General features: G+C 44.6%; 1 protein-coding gene across 2 annotated transcripts in view; it reads left to right on the top strand.

Moving 5' to 3' along the window:
- Window positions 1-11,591, top strand: part of rapgef2b (Rap guanine nucleotide exchange factor 2b) — a gene marked incomplete at its 3' end in the record, with an annotated part of 94,751 nt that extends 83,160 nt beyond the window's left edge. For both annotated transcript variants that reach the window (XM_079228415.1, XM_079228416.1), the window contains exons 15-28: window positions 716-824; window positions 1,157-1,433; window positions 2,317-2,474; window positions 3,712-3,952; window positions 4,337-4,720; window positions 4,807-5,018; window positions 5,690-5,813; window positions 6,243-6,266; window positions 7,564-7,787; window positions 7,967-8,134; window positions 8,776-8,925; window positions 9,877-10,078; window positions 10,175-10,692; window positions 11,218-11,591. In XM_079228415.1, the coding sequence (XP_079084541.1) occupies window positions 716-824; window positions 1,157-1,433; window positions 2,317-2,474; window positions 3,712-3,952; window positions 4,337-4,720; window positions 4,807-5,018; window positions 5,690-5,813; window positions 6,243-6,266; window positions 7,564-7,787; window positions 7,967-8,134; window positions 8,776-8,925; window positions 9,877-10,078; window positions 10,175-10,692; window positions 11,218-11,591 (3,165 nt within the window). The remainder of the gene's footprint in view (window positions 1-715; window positions 825-1,156; window positions 1,434-2,316; window positions 2,475-3,711; window positions 3,953-4,336; window positions 4,721-4,806; window positions 5,019-5,689; window positions 5,814-6,242; window positions 6,267-7,563; window positions 7,788-7,966; window positions 8,135-8,775; window positions 8,926-9,876; window positions 10,079-10,174; window positions 10,693-11,217) is intronic.
- Window positions 11,592-16,994: the final 5,403 nt, after the last annotated feature.

The following is a 16,994-nucleotide window of genomic DNA, read 5'->3' as shown; positions in this document are numbered from 1 at the left end:
TGTCTGGATGCCAGTTAAGCCCTCTTGACTCCAAAACATCCCCTGCAGCTGTTTCCGGAAAAAAGGAAGCGGAGAAGCTGGCATCCTTGGAAGCATTCACTCTCCCGTACCCTGCTCACACCTTCCAAATGTCTTTAGCAGCTTCAGTTATGACCCAGGAGCTATCGTTCCAGAGCTTCAGTAGCAGTGACATTCGTTTTGTCACCAAGCCATTAGCGGTCGCCCCTGAGTAGTAAACTCCATGCAACGTCTCACTGCTCGTCCCAAAACGGACGTTTGAGCTTCACGGCAGCAGAGCGTGGCCTGTACTCGCGCTGCAGTCGAGGATGACTTCCTCTTCCACTAAACAGGAAGCGGCAAAGGTCGTTGAGCAGATTGTGTTAAAATGCAAATATCCGGCCCAGATGTAGAGGTCAAGCTGCTCAGACAATTTGAATGTGACACGGAGCGCATTAGTGTCAAAACGATGTGTTGGACCGAATGTCACGATGTGTAACACGACAGATGATTGCACCTTTGCTCAACGGATAAAATATAGTTCAGAGACCTGTGACATTTACATTAGTTCAAGGATTGATGTTCTGTTCACCGGTGCAGCAATTTGACTCCTAATCCACGTGCATAACTTTTAGATTTTTTTTTTTTTTTTTTGAGAGAGAGTTACGAGTTCTGTATTATGGACTGTTGATATATTTCTTCTGTCTTCTTTCGGCAGATCTTGGAGGTCAATGGGCAGAACTTTGAAAATGTCCAGCTCATCAAAGCCAACGAGATTCTGAAGAACAACACCCACTTGTCCATAACTGTGAAAACAAACCTTTTAGGTAAAGTTTCATCATATTTATGAGACCAACCGTGTCCAATTTTTGTAAAATTGGTTGGGTGGTGAGCTACAAAGTAATATTCCTTCTCCTGACATTTACTTACATTGTTGCTCTTTTCTTGGGAATTCATGGATGATATAAACTCATAAATAAATAAATAGAGCATTAGCTAGGAAAAGCACTCTTTGATTGACAACTGCTACATACATCTAACCGGGTCTCAAGTAGACATTGCTTTGTTCAAAGACACCAAAAAACAAAAGGGAACTGGTGTATTAAATCAGTTATAGCCAGACTCGGGTTATTCATGTTCTCCCTTCCTTTCTGTCCAGTGTTTAAAGAGCTGCTAACCAGGCCAGAGCACGACCACGAGGTGGACGGCGAGGAGGAACACGACAGGAAGAACGGCGCGCCCCACCTCCCGAAGATCGGCGACATCAAGAAGGCCAGCCGGTACTCCATCCCCGACCTGGCGGTGGACGTGGAGCAGGTGATGGGCCTGGAGAAGGTCAGCAAGAAAGCCAAGAGCAACTCGGTGGGAGGCCGCAACAAGCTGAAGAAGATCTTCGACAAGACGCTCACCAGCATCTTGCCGCCTAAACCCTACAAGTAAGGAGACCTAATAAAGTGTGGACTGTCAGGTTTATGAAGAAGAACCTCTCTACCTTATTGTAAGGCTGTGCGAGATAGCCGTTCATGTTGACATTTTCTAGATGACTCTGAGGTAAATGTTTGAGATTTCAAATTTTAGTAGCCCATTATTATGTTTGATGGCACCAGTAAACTGCACACAGCTGCTTATTCGCCGACGTGTAGCGGGTCTGATGTTGTTTTGTACCAAAAGGATGCGAAAAGCAGGGGAGAGAGAGAGAGAAATGTGATGACAAATGAGTCAAGTGCAGTCCACGGTTTCCCTGGAACACGTTTTGATTAATCTTGTGCTGCAGAGAGGAACCAGCGATCCGCACGTCCTCGTCTGATTGAGACTGATTGGGCCGTTTGTTTCCCAAATCGTAAAAAGCTCCGAAAGTTTTGTTTTTCCCGTGTCTGCGGGACTCTGATTTATGCAAAACGAACGAACGACGCGATCGATCAAATCAATCACCTGCCGAGCTGAATCAGACGGATCCCGATGCAGCTCATCAGTGTAGATTTAGACGTTCAACTCCTTGATACTCAAAGTATTATGTAATACTGCAGGAAAACCTTGAATAAAAGTTCAGGGGGAAAGTGTATATTTTGAACGTTGTTAGAATAGAGATTGAAGGTGCTGGTCCCATTTCAGCACATAGCTGATTCTTTTTTTGGGTACATTTTTGTGACTATCCAATCACCCAATATTAGATGTAAATTTGTGGGTTTATTCCTTGCAGAATATATAGTCTATGGCCAGAGGCGTCCACAGCTTCCAACACAAATATCGCCCCCTGCCTTTTGTTGACAGAACTGCCGTCTCACCCCTCCCATGCGCTCTCCCCTCCTGTTTCCATAGTGACGTTTGCGTGGGCCAATCGCAGGACGACAGCATCGTGGGGATGAAGCAGTCCAAACAGATCGCACCAGCGCTGCCCGTCAGTGGGAACCTGTCGTCGTCAAACCCCGACCTCCTGCAGTCTCACCACCGCATCCTCGACTTCAACAACCAGCCTGGTGCGTATTCAGCTGCTGTGTGGAGGCAATAAGACACCGGGAGGTTGTGGAGTAACAAATCATTGTTATTCCCTCTTTAACATCATCGTTAGCAGATAAAATCTAACAATAAAGATGATGTTCTTTTTTTAAAATATCAATATAATGGGTTTTTTTAACGGACAGTTTGTATTAGCAGCAGTTAAAACCTTTTTAATGGGCTTTTTCCTCACTGTGAAGATGTGAAGGATTAATAATCATTTCAGGAGCTAATATGGACACAATCTTAAAGCATAATATGTTTTTTTTTATTGTGATATGGTACATTTCTTGAAATTCATTTGGGAAATCAGTTGACAGCTTTTGATCATAACATTGGATCTTCAGCAGATGGAGTTTGCCCCGCTGTCATGAAACCGTAGCTCATAAAAGTTTAATTATTTTATGGACTTTGACCTTGTAAACAACAATTGACTATTTAAATCAAACATGAACTTAATTGAGACACTGTTTGAAGATTTAACAACTGGATGTAATTGCCTGTTTCTTTGGGGAGAGTTAAATGCCACACGGATCAAGGTGTCTTTTCATATTGATCCACCATTCTGCAAATCCTTTGCTGTAAACACGTCCTGCTCACTGGCCACAACCAAAACTATTGGAGGGGGGTTAGCTACTTCTGCAGTCAGATAAAATGAATTAGCCAATGCTAGACATACGGTCTCTATACCTCCATCTCCACTAACTCCTGTCCATCACATGTTGTTTGTGTTCTTCCAGCCCCCGTCACACCGAGTGAGTATCTTCTCGTTCATGGGATCCTGCTTCTCTCGGCACAGTCACGTCTTTGTCAATGCTGTGGGTCTCGATGTCAGACATTAATCAGCTGTACTTTAGTTTGTTCACATAACACAAACTCAGTTAAACTGCATTCATGCCTGTGAAACGCTAATGAAGTAAAGCTAACAGCATTGCACTGACTGCTGACCTTCGCATTTTCTGAGGGCACATGGGTATTGGTTTTCTTTTATTCTTTTTTTTTTCATGGTGATCGGTGAGGTTGTGTTTCTGATCAAACTAATGCATGATGGGAAATTCACTTTGAGGGTGACAACAAAAAAGATGCTCTGACGGAGGTGGTTCTTCATAAATTTTGGGAAACAAACGGCAAAAAAAAAAAAATCCTCGCCGTTTACTTAACAAAACCGCTGCTGATGAGTAAACATGTCGCCTCGCTGTGTGTTCTGTTCACCCCCAGATATGTCGGACCAGGTATTGAGAGTCTTCAAGGCAGACCAGCAGTCTCGGTACATCATGATCGGGAAGGACACGACGGCGAAGGAGGTGGTGGCCCAGGCGATCAGGGAGTTTGCCCTGACGGCGGCACCAGAGGCTTATTCTCTGTGTGAGGTGTCCGTCACACCGGAGGGCGTCATCAAGCAGAGGCGGCTACCGGACCAGCTGTCGAAACTAGCTGACAGGATCCAGCTGAGTGGCAGGTAATTGCATCTTGAATTGGATGTGCTAAGTGCCACCTTATTTTATTCTTTTGGTCAGGATTATTGTTTTTCCACCTTTCTTATTCCTCAAAATTATGATTTTGTGACATAATTGTGCTGCCAATTAGGCCAGGACTCTTATACAACGTATTTTATTTTAACCCAAGAGACAATCCTGGTTGAATAAAGCTGCAATTGAAAAATATTTGTATTTATCGCCTGACCTCAAACCCAAGGAGGGCTTTAATTTACGTATTTTCTCTGGGGAAAAACAAAAATGTATTAGATTTAGAATATCAAATGGAGAAAATAAGAAAATCCTCCAAGATGAAACCAGCGTCATTTGTGCTTAATCTCAAACCGCACATTCTCCTCTTTCTTCAGATACTACCTAAAGAGCAACATGGAGACCGAGACGTTATGCTCCGACGACGACGCTCAGGACCTCCTGCGAGAAGGCCAGATCTGTATGTTGCAGCTCAGCACGGTGGAGGTCGCCACTCAGCTCTCCATGCGGGCCTTTGAGCTCTTCTGCGCCATCGAGCCCACCGAATACATCGACGACCTGTTCAAGCTGCGCTCCAAGACGGGCTCGTTCAGCCTGAAGCGCTTCGAGGAGGCCATCAACCACGAGACCTTCTGGGTGGCCACGGAGGTGACGCGCGAGCCCAACCAGATCAAACGCATGAAGAACGTCAAGCACTTCATCAAGATCGCCCTGCACTGCCGCGAGTGCAAGAACTTCAACTCCATGTTCGCCATCATCAGGTGAGGGGGAAAACGAGGATTTATACATTGTGCCATTGTGTTAGAAATAGCGCCCGTGTTTTAATGTGTCTCCTCCCTTCTCACAGTGGTCTGAACCTGGCTCCAGTGTCCAGACTGAGGGGGACGTGGGAGAAGCTACCCAGCAAGTACGAGAAGCTGTTCGGGGACCTGCAGGACCTCTTCGACCCCTCCAGAAATATGGCCAAGTACAGGAATGTCCTCAACAATCAGAACCTCCAGCCGCCGATCATCCCCCTGTTCCCCGTCATCAAGAAGGACCTCACCTTCCTCCATGAAGGTAGAGGATGATATAAAAACATCCCACCTGTAATATGGTCGTATTTTGTAAATGATTTAGCCATATGATGAATGAAATGATAAATGTCACGTTCTAGAATGAAACAACTGCTGTTAGAAGTACACATGCCACTTATTTCACTGTCTTAAGTTATAGCTTTACTGCCCTGAAGTGTTTAGGCTAGTTAGCCAGACTGTGTAGCACAAAGATCCGTTTTAATATTGACATATTGTGCCCTTTTAGGTCAGTATTTTATGGATGTTATTTGACCCAGAACTCAATGCCGTTGACTCTATTATTTTTAAATAAGCTCTTTCACCTTTCCTGTCCATTTCAACTAATAGTACAGGTATAATACATGTATCTATAGTGTAATATAGATACAGGGAAAAGTAGGTAAATGTAGATTTAGCTAATGACCAGCTAGCTTTGTCATTATTATATATTTCTTGCATTGTTGTTCGCTGACTGTAAACTTTGCTTGCGGTTTCCTTAGAAATTAAACATTTCTTTGCCATAATAATGTTTCTTACAAACAAAAATGCCAGATTGTGGTCCTCACTTTATTTGAACCACATTCATAGTTGTAGCTTGGCAGAGTAGTATCAGATTTTTGTTTGTGTAATGTGTGAGTAATTTCTGTTCCCTTTCCTCCTCCCCTTATTTCTCAGGCAACGACTCTAAAGTGGACGGCCTGGTGAACTTTGAGAAGCTGAGGATGATCGCCAAAGAAATCCGCCATGTTGGTCGCATGGCCTCCGTCAACATGGACCCGGCCCTCATGTTCCGGACCCGGTAAGACGACCTCTCCAAAAAAGGAAAAACGCCAGATTGCAGATTAAAAAAGGATCCTTCGCCTTCTCTGTAGGACCAATCATTAGCCGGTTCACTTAGATTCAGTGAAGATTTCCGCATCACGCTTTTCTTTCAAGCAGCTGTTCCCTCTGGCAACCGTTTCCTCTGGCAACTGTTTCCCCCCCGTACACATTGTTGGCATAAGATTGTGCACAGCGCTCCTGTGAAAGTGTGTCTTTGTCTAATGATGTCACGTCGTAGTGGTGTGTTCCCATTTGATTTCCTCTCTGACTTTCAACGTGGGTGAAATTTGCTTCTCTTTTTGGTGATCTTGGTGATCTTTCCTGTCCTAAGCTTTGTCTCTTTCTCCCTCTACTCATCCACCCTTTGCCCTTCCGTGCTTCTCTGTTCATGGCACCCGCCCTCTAGGAAGAAGAAATGGAGAAGTTTAGGGTAAGTTCGGTGACCCTCCAACCTTTTGCCCTCCCCTGCACCACGGCCTCTTTTTTTACGCCAATTTGCGTGCTTCTTTTCTTCTTTTCTGAAATCTTGGTTCCATTAATCAGCTTGAGTTGAATCCTCCCACTAACACGTGCCTGACCCTCACCAAAGGGCTCTGAATGAAACAAAGGTCACTTATGCTCACATTTAGTCGTTTTTTTTTTTTTACGTTCTGTAAACTTAACATGAAAGCTGTTGTGCTTCCAACATGAATTCGCTGAAAACTAATCCATGTATCCTAAACATGCAACAAATTAATATTGTTGCTGATGTGACCATTCTTGACATGTTTTACCTAACAATGTGCATGCAGCTTCAGTTTTTCCCTGTATTTTATCTGTATGTCAAACCTCCAAACAGCCAAATATTCTGGACATAAAGTTTTGTTTCTCATGGTTTACATTCCTGTGGTCAGAGGGGAGATCTTTGTGCATAAAGCGTTCAATGGAGAACATATGGACGCACGTTGAATTAAGTAAGAGGAGTTTTCTGGTAGTAAGAAATTCAGTATCTCATAATTATGACTCTGTCGTGTTGTAATTATGAGAAAGCCACGTTGCAATTACAAGATCCGTATCTCGTAATTATGAGATCTTGATCTCGGGAATACAAGGTGCGAAGTTATAATTACATATAACATACGAACGTAATACTTACATGAACCTTTTTTTTTCTTTGAACGAAATAAGTATCCATACATAATAACACAAAGCAAAACTTGTTCAACCATCCATTCAGGAAAGGCCTTGAATGTCTCACTGATTACAAACAAACTTGACTTCTCATTGACCAACACCGGTTTGTGGACTGTTTGACTGAGACCATGTGCAAGTGTACCACTGTCCACTACTACTACGAGCTCTGACTCGAGCCACAGAAATGTAAACTATGACCTGGCTACACGGTTACAACCCCCCTTTATTTTCGACTCGCCTGTTTGACTACAGCCATCATCCATCACTCCCCACCCCGCTGTCTGGAATGACTGGAATGTTTTGGAGATGAGAGGAATTCCTCAAGCTGCTCTCTGCATGTCCACGTTTTAACACCAGGCTCCCTGTGTAGCCCCGTAGTTCTACCTGTACGTTTACTCTTCAAGAAGAGGCTCCTGCACACACTTCAAGCTGGATGTTAACGAGTTCTTTTCTCTGTTCTTTCCGTGTGTCTGTGTGCGTCTTCGTCCGCATTCGTGTCTGCATGTCTGCCTTCCTCTCCGTGTCCTCGTGGGTTCCTGTGTGTGCGCGAGCAGGTCCCTGAGCCAGGGTAGCGCCAACGCGGCGGTGCTCGACGTCACGCAGACGGGCGGGCACAAGAAGAGGGTGCGACGCAGCTCCTTCCTGAACGCCAAAAAGCTCTACGAGGACGCCCAGATGGCCAGGAAGGTCAAGCAGTACCTGTCCAACCTCAGCCTGGAAACGAACGAGGAGAGTCTGCAGACGCTCTCGATGCAGTGCGAACCCTCCATCAGCACATGTGAGTTAGTGTCACACACACACACACACACACACACACACACACACGTCTTGATTTTGTTTAACTGCGTATATATTTCTCTTGAGACACAGACTGGGTGGGACCATCGGAGTAACAAGGCACTCCTTGGCAAGTGAATACAAATGTTCTTGCTAAAATGTGTCTCTCTCTCTACTCAGTGCCCAAGAATGCTGGTGGGAAACGACCAGACACTTCCCCAGTCGTGTCCAGAGCGGCCAGCCAACAGAGGGGCCAGTTGGCCAAAGGAAGCCAGGCACTCCAGGTCCCGGCTGTGGCCCTTTACCCATCCCGAAAAAAAGTGCCAGTCAAAGATCTGCCCCCTTTCGGTGAGACTAAGATGATGGAATATATTCAAATGTATTCCTAGAACCGTTATTTTTAGGTACCCCATTACATGTTGTACATTCATCAGTTTTATGTATATTCCAGGAAAGTATTTGCATCGAGGAATGTGTATAAATGCATCTACTAAAGTATCTCCAGCCACTGAACTGCACAGTCCACGAGAGTTACTGCTGCATTTATGTTCTATTGTGAGGGACATCACATCATATCTCAGCTAAAATCATCTTACTTTTTATAATAGTGGCTACAATAGTCCCTATAATAATATATATACACTATTATCAACACATACATCATTTGTATAACAGTGTTGTTGAGGCTTGAGTGGCAATAGGTCTTCATAAAAGCTCCTCTTCTCTTGTCCTTCTATGTGCCACCATTACCCTGCCTTCTCTTCCTCATCCTGTTATTTGCAGACAATAGCAGAGCCAGTTGCTCTATGCCAGTGCTGCCACCTAGAGGCTGTCTGACAACAAACAAATGCAAAAAAAAAAAACATTACAAAAAAATCCCAGACAATGCTGTTTAGCATCCCCGCCCGTGGGGGTGGTGGCGATGGCAGTGTTGGCGATGGCAGTGTTCCTCATGCTAATTCTGCTCATCTTCTTGTAAATGTCCACAGGCACCAGCTCTCCTCATTCTCTGAAGAAGATCCTGTCTCTGTCGGAGGAGGGGAACGAAAGGCACCGCAGGCAGCCAGAGGACACCGTGTCCAACGCCTCCTCCCAGCTCTCCTCCCCTCCCACCTCCCCACAGAGCTCACCCAAGAAGGGTAAGCCAATAATCCTCCCTCCCTCCCACACCATCTTCAGGCTCCTTCGCTGTCAGTGGGACACAAATGCCACCTGGTGGCCGCCAGCATGCATTGCATTATGTTTTCCAGATATGCAGTTTGGTACTAGTAGTTTTCCTTCAAAATAGGACCCGCTGTCTTTGCACTTTATGACGTAAAGGTCACCAAATTCCCAACTGGGTTCCAGATAAAACCACTGAGTTGTTCAGTGGTCCTATTGGAACAGCTCCTCTGCTAGGTGTTCATTACATTACATTACACTGCTAGCAGCTCTTAATAGTTAGAGCTTCTTTTTTCTGATTCATAGTTATGAACATGATTGAGGAGGTTATTGAGGAAACTCAGGCCATTCTACTCTATAGCTGAGCTACAGCAAATGCCACAGTAACATTCACCTATAACTAGAAAATATGTTCTTACGTGTGTCAGCAATCTTCACCAGTGATTTCTCTATATTTTTACAGACTTTGTCCTGTAATTTCAACTCCCTTCGCGCTCGTTTCCTAAATGTTTCCACACTTTTCGACGCCTTCCTGAAGCAAACTGCTGTTTCAGTAGGAATCCGACGCACTGATCCCTAAACGGCTGTTTGGCTTACTTGGAAATGGCGCTCTACAATTATCCCTGCAGCCCGTGTGCGATGCCTCGTTTAAATACACCGACTGAGATAGGATACGTGAATTACAGAGGATTTATGAAGAGTCGGTCAGTTATTTAGATGTGTGGAGCTTTGAGTCAGACCCAGTCAGCATGTCAGGAGCGCCATGTTTAGAGCTTTCTCATCCTTGTAGGGTCAAGTTTTTATGCCACAAGACTTGAGAATTTAATCTGTCAGGTTCACTTTTTGCAACGAAAGCAAATCAATGGGACCGAGGTCTGAGCGATTCCTTTCCTCCATAGTTTAACATGTCTCCCTCCTCTCTCCTCCAGGTTACAACAGGATGGGAGACGCCTACTCGGACTCCGGTCACAGTGAGATCTCCTCCCGCTCCAGCCTCGTCAGTAACTCCTCTTTCGACATGGCCCAGGACGAGAGGAGACTCCGTCACTCCGGAGGAGTCGGGGAATCGCACATCGTGGGACAGCGGCTGGAGCGAAGAGCCACCACCGACCCCGACCAGTACAGCCTCGGGTAGGGAACGGAGTAGTTTTAATGTGGAGTCGAGCTCCGTTATGCATGTGACCCTTAGCATTTGAGTAACTCTTGGTCTTTTGTGTCATATCGCAGGTCGTATTCATCGATGCAGGACTGTCGGGGCATTTACACCGGCTGCCCAACGGTGCTCTCCTCGCCCAGTTCAGAGGAGCTGACTCAGGATCAGGGCGATCGGGTTTCCCTTGATGCTGCAGACAGCGGCCGCGGCTCCTGGACTTCCTGCTCCTCCGGCTCCCACGACAACATCCAGACCATGCAGCAGGGCCGCAGCTGGGAGACTCTGGCTTTTGGCGGAGGCGGCATCGGGGGACTCCCTCCCAGCGGACAGGAGGCCTTATTAGGGGGACACGCTGCACTGTGGGCAGCCCAGGCGAGGGGGAGCTGGGCGTCAGCCAGCTCCTCCTCCTCCTCGGCTGCGTACTGGGGAGAGGACTCTGAGGGAGACACTGGAACGATTAAGAGGAGAGGAGGGAAGGACGTCAACGCAGATCCTGAAACAAGTAGCATCACATCCACCGGGTCAGAGGAGGCCAAGCACCTCGGCCGACCCTCCCCATCACCCATCACCACTGGGGGTAAAGGCATCCTCAGTGAGTGACTGCACCTCACAGTCCGGTTGCTGTAATGGACGATTGATTAAGTTTTATAGAAGAAACTTATTTAGTTATAGTGGTGAAGGTTTTCATCACAAATCTAAAATATGAAGGCACATAATCTCCCATAAAACCCCAACATTTCACTGTTACACTTTAGTTTTTGTATAGAACAAACAAATGAGATATGACATAATTAGTTACTATTTGTAATAGCTGTTTCCGCCGGTTTCCAGTCTTTATGCTGAGATCAGCTAAATGACTCTAACTTGGCATCTATCTTCGCAAGAAAGCTTTGAACTACTACTTCTTAAAAATGCAAAAACTCCTGCATCAGGCAAACAGTTGTCATTAATTAGTTCAGATATTGTGCATTTTTATGCAAATCATCACTAAAAATCATCCTGAGGGTTCAAGATGCTGACCATTTTCTTTGCGTTTAATCATTCTTCTCTCTCCTACAAAGTATTCCCAGCGAGTGGGAAGTATTCTGAGCCTTCATTCCTTTTGTGTTCCCTTCAGCGCGGAAAGAAAGCCGCTATCGCGAGCCTCCCCCGACTCCCCCCGGCTACACCGCCCTGACCATCTCCGACCTGGCTGAAGGGCAGCACCCGGCCCCGTCCGTTCCCGCGCCCGCGGCCCCCCACACGGGCCGCCGGCCGCCGGACTACTCCACGGCGCTGCAGCGCTCGCGCATGGTCACCCAGTCGCCCGACTCCCACCAGGCCCAGCAGGGGGCCAAGCAGCGGGCGGGCGGCCTCCACCGCACGCGCTCACCGGCCGACGAGCAAGAGGCAGAGGAGGAAGAGGAGGGTGAGTCCTTGTCTTCCAAACTAGTCGCTCTGAGGAAGCCAAAGCCAGTGGCACAGCATACACCCGAGACTCCCAGACCATGAGAGTGTGTGTACGGGGGTAAACAGGCAGGGCCCCTCTCCCCAAGGCAGGTAAAAACGAATTTATCAGGTATCCCCATCCCCTCCCCCCCCTCCTTCCACTCCAATGAACCTGCATGTGATCAGGAGCACACTTTGGACTGAGACTGATCATTCCTTCGCACAACTTCCCACAGCACCAGTAGGCTCGGTCCCACTTCAAATTACAATGACAATCAATCCGAATCAAAAGAAATTCTAAAATAAAAAAGAGAAATCCAGACCTTTTTTTTTTTTGTTTTGTATTTATGATCTGGGAATTGTTCATTTGGAGCGGGACCCTCCACCTTTAACCCACGATATGTCATCATGCATGAGTCATACTGGTTCGGCCAGAAACTCACCCCTTCTCTGCCACCACACGTTCTGCTCTCCCCTCTCCCCGCCTCACACGCTGGGCCGTCAGCAGGCACAGCGCTGGTCGATCCCCTCTCACCCATGCAATCCAACTCAATGCCTGAGAAACATGCACCTCCATTCTCCTGCACCGGCACGCACTCGACTCGCCTACAGTGACTCTGGATGAATTCTGTGTGTTTGTGGCAGCACTTTTGATACATGCAGTTGAACCGGTGGTTTTCAAAAGGGTTTTCACTTTCTGATCAGGTCTGAAATTAGAATTGGTGTTGGAATCCAATTTAAAATACTTTTTTATCCAGAGGACAGTTAAGCACGTGTAAATTACACAGTAAAAGAACATTTTGTCACACATTGTTTGTAAAAAGGTTGAGGAAACAGACGATAGTTTGGCTGTTTCTTTCCCTGAAAACGTTTCCATTTCGTAGAAAGCCGACTCCGACCCCCAACGTCCACCGGGATGCGTCTGTGTTGTGTTTTTAAATATTTCGAAGTAGTAAGTGAGAGAAGGTGAACAAACAAATAACAAATTTCCCCTTGGGGATGAATAAAGTATACATCTCTCTATCTAACAAATAGGAAGGAGACTTAAACTGTTCCTGCTGCTGATATACAGGAAATAGAGATTAAGGACAACATGGGGTAGTACAGTGACTGAGAAAAGGAGCTGTCAACCACTGCATATGGGCTGCTAACGGTAAGAATATGTTTGGGAAACACAAAAAAAAGTCTGCATTTAACTCAAAACTATATTGCGTATTTGGCTGCTAAGGAATAAATGCACTGAAAGGCCCGGTGTGTAGCATTTAGGGGGATCTGTTGACAGAAATTCACGTTTGCAACCGTAGTTCACGCTGCGTAGAAGTTTTACTGGGTTGCAATGTACAACCTCACCACTAGATGCCGCCAAATCCAGCACATCTTTACAAAGGAAAAAGGAGTTGCACACCTGAGATGCAACTCTTCCACATCCAGTGGACATCCAGGAAAATATATATTTTTTTTTTTTTCAAAGACAAAATGTTCTTTGTTGCTGTCGAGTTAAAGATGATTTTAAATGATTCTAGTTTTATTTCATTTATTTTCACAATGACACGTCTCAACCTAAGAAAATGATGGCATGCTCTAGGAAAAGTATACGAAGGTCATGGTTTGAGACGGGTTTTCATCCTCACTTAAACACGGCTGCTCTGCTCCTTTTGGTTTCCAACTTGAACACTTTCTTCAACCACGTTCTGAATTGAGTTTCTCAAACTTTGCACGTCCACCACCGTCTATGTAACCTTTCACCGTCTTGTCTCTTCACAGAGGACGAACAGGTGTCGGCGGTCTGAGGGCCAGCAGTGGACGTCCCATTGCAGTGACTTGAAGTCCCCCTGGTTTAGGGGCGTGCAGGATTAAAGATACTGACCGACCAATGGACTCATCTTCAGTTACGTACGTGCCTGCCTCCTCCACTTGGCTCTCCCTCCCGATTGGTGGATTCTTCTGCTCGTCTCCCTCCCCTGCCTTAAAGCATCATAGGGGGTTGAATGACCCTGCATGCAAAACAAAAAAAATACTGTGAAGAAGAGATGGAGAGAAGGTAAAAGACGATGACTAAATGACCTGGCACTTTGGGGGGGAAAGACTACAGAAACCGAACTGGTGCCGTGGGGGGCGATCGACCTGGCCACATAACCACCAAACCCACTGGTAACCACCAAACCCACTGGTAACCCCTCAAACCCACCTGTTGACGCATCGAGCTCCATCTGCACTTTCTCATTTTCTACTTTCTGAAAAAACCCAGAACAGATCAAAAACAGACTGTCGTTTGAAGACGGAGCGAAACAACGGTTGGCTTGACTCTTACATTTCCAACTTCCCACTAGATTTCATTTCTTTATTATAATTTTATTTTATTTTATTGTTATTTCTTCTGACTGATTGCACTACGTGGGCCGAAAGAGAGAAACCAAGTCAGCCCATTTCTTCTCTGCCCGGACTGAAACCACCATTCTGTCGTCGAACTCTGAATCCAGTATTATCTCATGTTTCAAGTGTCGGTTCCAATCAAAGCAGGGAGGAGAGCCCAGTAAGGAGAACCAACATGCACAGTGTACCGACATACCTACATGCACACACACACACAGTACATTTTGTGTACCAGTACATACACAAAAACCCACAATTCATTTCTGAAAAATAGCACTTTCAGCACAATCTTCGACGTTCCCAGACATTTGGATACCAGGGTGCGAGTGAACCATATCTGACCGTCATCCCACCTCGGAGATCGTCTGGTGACATAAAAAAAAGTCTTTTTTCTTCATCGTTGCTTGCCGTTACGTCGGGAGAATAACATTTTGTAGTTTATCGGGGAAAAAAGCACAGAGGTGACTGACACCATCGGACTCCCATCGCGTCGGTCTCTGCAGAGCATCAGAGGGTAACTAAAGCTAAGCAGTTGAGAAGAATTTGACCCTCCAGGTTTTTTTTTTTTTGCCCAAATTGAAAGCTGATGTCGGCTGAAGTACAAACTGTGAGCAGTGAGCGAGCATTCACTGACACTCTGAAAAGTTGCCTCGTCCCCCGCCCTCCCTTTTTTTTGTTTTTATCTCGGTGTGAAGGGATCACAGACGAACATCAGCATATTTAAAAAAAAAAAAGCTGCCAACGTGTAAATTATGAGTGTACCTCTTAACTATCTACCTTTTTACAAATGATCTTGTACAGAGTCTTATAACAACACACGTATTCCCCTTCAAGATAAAAGGATCCACAAATTCAAATTTGGCTTTTTTTTTTCTTCTTTCTTTGCCACATTTTGTGAATGTCCAAAGCGCCTTACGATGCCATGATTGCATAACATTTCTTTGCATGGTTGTTCCCATCACCAATCATCACCTTGTTTCAAGAAGCAAGTCTTGACTCAAGCAATAGTGGAGTGAAATGCCTTATTCAAGATACCCCCCCCCCCCCCCCCCCCCCCCTCCTCCTCCGCCCCAAGACGCTTTTTAATGTTAAGACTCAGTACAAGATGAAGCCAAGCTTTTTCTTTCTGTCTTCGCGTGGCTTCAAGGCGGCATCAGACGTGACCGCGACAGCGTAGGTCTTTCTGGTCGACACGTGCAGAGCGGCGGCTGTTTGTGCCCATAGAATCATCCTCACCGTTACAGACTTCAGCTCAGTGGACGCTGTATGTATGTCGCTGACACCTGCATCCGGGTTTTCCACTATATCTTGCCATCAATGGAAGACTGAAGATTTATATATTTCTTTTATTACTTTTTTTTTGGACTCCGGTGGAGAAGTTGACGTGTGAAGAAAACTTTTTCTTTTTTCTTTTTTTCGAGTCTGCCAATCAGAACGATTTTAGAAATCCTAATTGTGAAAAGTAACTTTTTTTTTTTAGTTTTCTTCTATCACTGACTGGCACTGATCACATTGATCAGTCTTGGAAACTACAGACTGAGAAAAAGATGAATGAGTGCAGAGTTTTCCACTGTGGTCTGTGACTATACACTAATGAATTCCTGGGTTTCTTTTTGTTGTTGTAATTTTTGTTTTTTTTGTAATGGCTGCAGATAGATTGTTGATAATTTGTTTGTAATACAGTGGTGCATCATTCACTTTCATTCAACTCTGAAGATAATGTGCATATTAGCGGGCCGAGTCCTATTTCGAAAAACAAAAAGTTGCACAAAAATGTACAAGCGTAAAGATAAGTGTAGTAGGTAGAACTGCTACTCCGTTTGATGTGTGATGTCAGTGAGAAATGTACATTTAGCTGGTGATGACCTTCTTTTCTTCATTCTTTCTTGGACTACTTTGACCTGTATGTCTTTTAAAAAGACAATTGGTGGAGTATGTATCAGTTGTTTTTTGTATTTTTAATACAATAATTGTAAATATTGGTTATATTTTTGTTCAAATGTACTATGTTTATGCCTCAACATCCAGTTTATATGAAGCTGGGAATCAATAAATACTGCATAAAGAATCAACACATAGGTTTAAATGCACTTATTCATTTCTTCTGCATTTCGATGTCTTTCTTTTCCAAATTTTGTTTTTCTTCCCATCAGATGATTTTTTTTTTTCCCCCCAAGATACCGTCTAGTGTTTGCACAAGTCATGGAAGCAACTTGAAAAGTGTAACTCTCATACTTTTCTATCTGACCGCAGTGTGTCAGAATTAATAAAAAAGAGATATTAAAGTCTCTCCTTGCTTTTATTTACTTGTGTTGTATTGTCTTGTTCTAGAACTATGAAACTAGTGCGAGTCCCAACACTCATTTCTTTTGTTTCTCACATTAGCGGTTTAATTTAATAATACAATTCAATATATCCAACTCGCTGTGCACCACATACCATAATTAGAAAATTGATTACCTTGGTTGTCATTGATGTTTGGGGATACATGCTGTTGTTATTTCTCCTGGAAGAAAAACATCCCATTTGTTTCAATTTTTTTTTACTGTAGATGCTCAGATTAATTTATATTTGTAATGACTAAAAGTAAGATTTATATACTACGAATACAATATAATGGAGAAAAATGTCCACTTATCCCCATTGGATGAGAAAAATAATATTTCAAAATGACAAGTCACCCCTGGCAACAAAATAAAGCAGATTGAGATAATAAAATGATTAAGTACCTATTTATGCTTTGCCAAAAAAATGAACAATATTCTTTCAGACCACAAGAGGGCACTGTTTCACTGCAAGTACTAACCAACAGTCTTCGAGCTACTTCAATGACAGAGTATATTTCATAGTTTTGAAAATATTTTAATTCTAATTAAAACGCATTGTGTTTATTGATTTGTAATACATTCTCAAAATGTATTATATATACTTATTTTCATTAAAAAGAGAGCGCGCACTCTCAAAAAGAGGACCGTCATCGTAATCCAAAGTGTTAACTTTGTCGTTAGTTGTTGCATCGTGCCTTTGTTTCCTGTTTATGGGCGCGGGAGCAGATGGGCCGGCGCATTGCCTCGTACAGTGTGACATTCTGTA

The sequence above is a fragment of the Taurulus bubalis genome (assembly GCF_910589615.1).
Source record: "Taurulus bubalis genome assembly, chromosome: 13".
Lineage (NCBI taxonomy): Eukaryota > Metazoa > Chordata > Actinopteri > Perciformes > Cottidae > Taurulus > Taurulus bubalis.
The sequence above is the reverse complement of the archived record's forward strand: the minus strand, read 5'-3'. Positions and strand labels throughout refer to the sequence as shown.